Source organism: Impatiens glandulifera, chromosome 1, assembly GCF_907164915.1.
Source record: "Impatiens glandulifera chromosome 1, dImpGla2.1, whole genome shotgun sequence".
Taxonomy (NCBI): domain Eukaryota; kingdom Viridiplantae; phylum Streptophyta; class Magnoliopsida; order Ericales; family Balsaminaceae; genus Impatiens; species Impatiens glandulifera.
The window spans coordinates 41,761,755-41,768,914 of NC_061862.1; the positions used below are offsets into that span (position 1 = coordinate 41,761,755).

The 7,160-nt window shown below is 27.2% G+C and overlaps 1 protein-coding gene across 1 annotated transcript; it reads right to left on the reverse strand.

The window, feature by feature from the left end:
* Window positions 1-2,036: 2,036 nt before the first annotated feature.
* On the reverse strand, window positions 2,037-4,543 carry LOC124922508 (stearoyl-[acyl-carrier-protein] 9-desaturase, chloroplastic-like). The gene is made up of 3 exons (XM_047463239.1): window positions 4,088-4,543; window positions 3,683-3,778; window positions 2,037-2,530 (listed from the first exon to the last, which is right to left on the reverse strand). The coding sequence occupies exons 1-3, from the start codon at window positions 4,529-4,531 to the stop codon at window positions 2,060-2,062; spliced, it is 1,011 nt and encodes a 336-aa protein (XP_047319195.1). The 5' UTR covers window positions 4,532-4,543; the 3' UTR covers window positions 2,037-2,059.
* Between the last annotated feature and the right edge of the window lie 2,617 nt (window positions 4,544-7,160).

Below are 7,160 nucleotides of genomic sequence, written 5' to 3' on the forward strand. Positions count from 1 at the left end.
TAGACACTAATAGTGTTTAATTTTTTTTAGAATTAAAAAAGAACTAGTATGACACTCCATAACCATGGTTTCCGTTTAAACTCAAAACGCTTACAGATGGAATCGAACCTGTGAATTTATGGTATTTTAAACCGATTCTTAACACTATTCAACCTATGTAATGTTTAATTATTTTTTTAATTTGAATACATTGATTATAATAATTATTTGTAAAACTTTACCTACTAAAACGCAAATTATAAGATAATTTTATATTTGGGCATCCCAACGCAGGGACATACGGGCTAGGATAGGCTTAGCCCACCCAAGAATTTGGTAATTTTTTTTATATATATAAACCATATAATGTTCTTTAATATATATAGGTTTGAGATATATTATTATTTGGTTGTGATTTAAGGATAGAGATGATTGATACTATCAGAGATTGTTTAATTATTTTATTTGAGTTTTTAGATAAAATATTTATTTGATTTAACTTTTACATTAATTAATTTTTTTAAATTAATTTATTATTTTACTTTTTAAATATATAAGAGTGAAAAATTAGAGAATATATTAAGTAAATTGTTTTTCCCACCCCCCATTCCACTCTTTAATTAATTTAGAAATGACTTATTTATCCTTGTCACCTTTATATATTTATATATTCTTATTTTATTTATTTACTTATTTTATTTTATTTAATTATTAAGTTTTTTTTATTAAATTTAATTAATTAATTTTTAATATTTTTTTAACTTTATTAATTTAATTAAAAATACAAAATATTATTATTTTTATATTATAATTATTTAAAATATATTAAATATTGAAATGTGTATTAATTTAATAAAATATAAATATTTAATATTTTATTATATTAATTATATATATATATATATATTAAAATACTTATAAAAATTATTTATTAAATAATAATTAATAATTAGTCTAATCATAATATTTTAATTAATAATATTATATATTAATAATTAGTCAAACATAATATTTTTAATTTTAATTAATAATATTATATATTAATAATTATTCAAACATAATATTAATAATTATTAATATTTTTATAAATAAAATTATCTATTAAATAATAATTAATAATTATTCTAATCATAATATTTTACTTAATAATATTATATTTAATATATTTTAAATAATTATAATATAAAAATAATAATATTTTATATTTTTAATTAAATAAATAAAGTTAAAAAAAATATTAAAAATTAATTAATTATATTTAATAAAATAAACTTAATAATTAAATAAAATAAAATAAGTAAAATAAATAAAATAACAAATGTAAATATATAAAGGTGACAGGGATAAATATGTCATTTTGGAGTTAATTAAGTAGTGAGGGAGAGGGTGAGAATATGGGAGGGGTGGGAAAAGCAGCTCCCATATATTAAATAAATGATATTTTATTATTTAATTAATAAATTAAATGATGAGATAAATGAAGTGAAATATAAAAAAATATATGTAGTTTTAGATAAAATTATAAAATACCTAATATCAAACCAACTCTAGATGTATTCATTATAATTATTTTTTTATTTAGAATTTATGTGATAGGATTATCATGAGTATTTTATAGTTTGTAGATATTTTTTTTATCTCTCAACTTATGTTTATTTATTTTATGTAAAATAATAGTTTATAATAATTAATTAATTTATTAAAATAATTAATATAACATATTTCAACATTTTAAATATAATAACAATAATATTATTATTCTACTTACTAGTGTAATAATTTTAAAAGCACATTATTGTACCTATTGTTTTATTTTATTTTAGTTTTACGAAATAATTGAATTTTTTTTAAGTCCACACTTACCATAATTTTTGGGTCCGGTCACTGTCCAACAGTTCAGATACTGGTTGAAATTACAATATCAAATTCAATATATAAATTAAGTGATTGTTGATGATTAAAATTGAAGAAGAAATAATAAAAGGTTTGATATTTTAGAAAATTAAACACAAAGATAGATTACTTTAATAGGAAAAAAAACTGAAACATGGAAAGATATAAAGAATTCTATTGATTACCCTCAAACCACTACTTCCCTTTTGAATATCCAACTAAAAGGAAAGGTTATTGTTGTTCTCGATCTTGATTTGGATTCTGCTCTTTCAGCTAACCTTCTAAACCTTGGTCCTAATCCACAAACAAATTCTTGAGCTTCCCTTCCTTCACTAGAAAGCCCACAAAGCTTCTCCACCTCCCATTTCTTCACCAAAAACTCCACTATATCAGCATAGTCCTTAGCCGTGTACACTCCTAATCGTTGAGCCACAGCCGAAAAGCGGTTAAAGAGTTCTTCGTCGTACCCATCGTACATCAAATGAGCAGGCATCGTGACTTTCTTCTTCATCATGGCAGCGAAAGCCAAGATCGTTTCGTCTGGATCAATCTCAAACAACTTTCCCACAATCTTCGTGTATGCGGTTTCGTGTCGCTTTTCGTCTGAAGATATGAAACCGCATATTTTAGCTAGGTTTGAATCACCATACCCATGGGCAGGGGCGGAGCCAGGATGAAAAATTACCTGGGGCTGACTCCAACTTGCATCTCAGATTTAACTTTCTATGTTCCGCTTTTTTTTCAATAAACTTCCACGATTATTAGAAGATGGAAACTCGTCATGCCCTCTCAATGCACACACTTGCAAAGTGAGCCATCGAGTGATTTCAATAGTTGTTGTAAGCCGTAATCTGTTATTTTGTTTTTCATCTGAACTGTGCATTTAGTATTTTGTTAATATGACAAGGATATTCATTAGATTATCAAGATATTCAACTGCCCTATTATGTGGTGAAATATTATATCCTATATGCATAACAAAAGAGCATCTATCCTCATCATTAACTCGCTTTCAATATTTGAATCCATCTATTGTAAATGTAGGTTTTTGGGGTTGCTTATGTTAAAAAAATAAACATGGGAAACAAAAAGCAGCATCTTTCAAAGGAGAGTATTCTAACCAAGTAAATTTCTTAAACCAATGACTTTGGAACCGTCGATTTTGATTTCCAAATTTGGTCGGCGGGTACTCATCCTTAATAGGTTGATATGACCCCATCTTGATATAAGCTCGTCTAATTTCATCCCTTTGATTAAAAGGATATTTCATATCGGAATACGTAATGTTGGATCAAGTTTAAGAGAACTTACATCAACATCAATTCTAGGAGATTTGTTAAGTTCTTGAGTAGGGATATCAAATTCTTTATTTTAACTTGTTTATTAATATTAATTTATATTTTTTTATAAATTTTTGAAATAGTTTAAAATTAAGAAATATAAAACACTATTATTATTATTTTAATTTTTATATTTTACTCTTATAAATAATTTGTATTATTAATTATATTTAAATAAATAAAAAATAATGTATAATTATTATATAAATATAATTTTAAAATAAATAATATTATTATATGATTTACAAAATTTTATATAAATAAATCTTATTATAAAATAAAATATACCAAATTAAAGGTGAGGCCAGGGTTTGATCATCTGACCTCATATTCACATCTCAATAATATAGCCAACTGGGCTAAGACTCACATGTCAAATACATATATAAAAAATTTTCTTTTAGGATTTTAATTTAGGTGGGGCTGGAGCCCACCCTAGCCCATGGGTGGCTCCGCCCCTACCCATGGGCTAACTTGGCTGTGTTGGAATGAGATATGAAGGTGGCCCTTTCTTGGAATGATGTGTAAATAAATCCCAAGTAAGGGTTGTTCTCCGTTTGGATATCCTTGTACGACATCATTCATAATAAAAATAAGATTAGTAATCTTAATTAAATTGTTTGGCATTGCACATTTTCCTTTTCTCCCTATAGTTGGTTATCACGGCGTGACTATAGTCTATGATGTCCACTTCAATCAAATGTTTTAAGTGACCGTCAAATCTCTTTAAAATAAATGTATAAAGTATCACGGAACTCATTTAAATCGGAACATTTGTAGTGAAAATGGAATATAAAATATTAATTAATCTCAAAGCTTAAAAATGTTTCATTTGATCTATCTGAATTGGTGAAAAATGTGTAAATTATATGTACCATTCCAGAGCCGATAAGATACTGAATAGTCTTTTCGACACTCTTCATGTCGACACGACCGGAGAGGTAAAGATACTCGTGGAGAAGATCTCCATGTCGGTTCTCCTCAGCTGACCATGCCCTAATCCAGACGGCCCACGAGTTTTGGCTTGAGCCAGTGTCATCGCGTATACCTTCGTAGCCATTGAGCATAGATTGGTAAGTGGGGAGAGCCTCTTCGGTGATCATATCACCGACCAAAACCACGAAATAGTCATCTGGAATCTCTCGAGCCATCTGTCTAAGATCATGGACATGGGCTAGGAAATCATCCGACGAAGGTTGGGGCAAGAGGTCTTGTGGTTGCCAACATGTTTCAACCGGTTTGAGGAGGGTTAGGACATTGGTCTTAGCCCAACTTTCCATAGATTTGAAGATTTCTTTCTTATGGGGTGGAAGTGGCATCGATTGAGTTATACCCACACTCAAAGATTTTTGCACATCCATACGAGCCCATAATATTTTAACTTAGAAAGTTACATAACAAATTATGTAAATTTGATGACATGATGAAATTACTTTTTGTAGTGACAAATTTATTGGACAAAAAAAATGTCAATTACAACCAACATTCATTATGAAGATTATGAGATTCATTACTTACTTCATATTGTAGCTTGGGGAAGAATATGATTCAAATTGATGACATTTAAGATTTGATTTTGCTGAAGATTGTCCAAATGAACCTCTAATACTTCCATGGTTGAAGTATCTACAAGTAATGAGATCCATATTTATTTTTTTGCTCTCACTAGATATTGAAATCTAATCTCTCTATATATTTATAGATGGTGGTAGTTTTAGTTTGTATAATAGTTACAAACAAAATCAATCAATCAATCATGTTCTAAGACTGAATGAGGTGTTTGATTTATAGTAGGTTTTCAGATTTTAGTAATTAATGATAATAGCAATGAGCTTTCATTTAATTATGAACTTAAATATATATATTTTTTTTTTTAAATTTGAAGATAGGAATGACATCCACTTACAGACTCCTTATAAATTACAATGTTATAAATTATAATCGAACTCTTTGGAATAAGTCCTATTAGTCCCCTCACATTGAATTATGAATTCATTACATCAATATATGGTTGAGAATTGAAATGGGATAACTAGTAATGAATGCATTTATTTAAATGGGTGGAAGAATATCTTTAAATTTAAGAAAAAAATTATGATAGTTAATATATAATAATAATAATAATGTGTTAGTTTTTTATTTTATTTTTAATATAAGATACTAGCATGACTATATAGTCAAACATTCACTTGAAAGGACTTTAAAAAATAAAAATAAGATTTTTTTTCATTCTATATATAAAAGATTATTGGCTTATATCTATGTCAAGGTTTCAGAAAGAAAATAGGATCTTTTATTTTTATCTGAATCCTGTCTAGTAACAATTTTTTGGAAATTCAGTTTCGGATAATTGAGTACCATTATAGGTACATTTAACATACATTTCATTATTCCATTCCTTAAAATCTTCGAACCATTCGGGAATAGTACGTGAGACTTCCGCAACATACGGCTCCGTCCCGAACTTCCCTCGTCGACTAGTGTCTCCGGAGTTTTGAGCGTGAGCTACCATTCATGCAGCGGCAAGGATCCGCAACTCTCGAAGGGGCCACAAACCACCCGAATCACTGTAGCAAACCCTGTTATAAATTATAGTCGAACTCTTAAGAAATAAGTTCTATTAGTCCCCTCACATTAAATTATGAATTAATTACATCAATATATGGTTGAGAATTGAAATGGCGGATAACCAGTAATGAATGCAATTATTTAAATGGGTCTTCAGAGAATATCTTTAAATTTTAAAAAAAATTATGATAGTAAATATATGATAATAATAGTGTGTTAGGTTTTTTTTTTTAAATATAAGATGTTAGCATGTCAGGACACTTACTTCAACTTAATACATGTTAAGTGAGAATCGAATCCGTGAACTTTGGTCTCCTAGTAACCACTCTTGTCACTAGAATTACCTTAGTGGATTAATAATAATGTGTTCGGGAGATTTTTATCCCAAACATGGCCTTGTGCAGAAGAGATATATTTTTTTTTGAGGGGGAAATAGAAATGTTCAGGAGATTTTTGTTCCGAAGATGGCAATGTTCAGGCGATTTTATTTATTTATCTCTCCTACACAAATAACAGAATACGACAGATTCGTGACCTTGCTTTCGTTATTAAATTTGTTGTCCTATCACTCTTAATTTAATATGTTTTTATTATAAATTAAAATTGATGAGATATATGATTATGACAATGGAATATCAAGTTGATAAAAATAAGTTTTTTATTTAATAAAAATAACCATATATATGTATGTGTTTAAGAGTAACCATAGAAAATAAAAATATGGTGTAAGGAAGGTGTCAAGAAATAATGTGGTAACAAATAAGTAACTTGAAATCTAATATGAGAAAAATTTTATTTTTCAAATTCATTAACGTATTAACCCATAATTCTCTACACATTTTAGGACATCAAATTTTGCATATTTAACCCTGCCAAACATTAAATTTGGATTGCTGACAGCTGGACTTCCCAAAGGTCACAACAATACTATCCTAACTCAAGGACAAATTTACATAATGTAAACTTTATGTTTCAAATTTCTCAAAACAGAATAAATCAAAGGGATATATATCTGATCTATTTTTATTAATTCATTTATGAATTCCATAAATGTAAATATATAATAAGAATTGTTTTATGCTCAAATTTGTATTAAGATATTTTTAATAAAAATAAATTTTCTAATAATACAAATAATATTTATGACAAATTTTGAACGTAAGACAAAAACTTTGTTAATTCAATCATTGAGTAACGGTATATTCATACATTATTTTTTATTTTTATTTTTTTTGATTGAAAATCAATTTTCAATATATATATAATATAATGCTTAATTTTGAAAGTGTCCGAATTATCGAGTGGTTAATTTGGATATATATGTCAGAGTAAATGGATATCTGGGTCGGATTCTGGGTTGACCCGCCCATAAACTTAAAA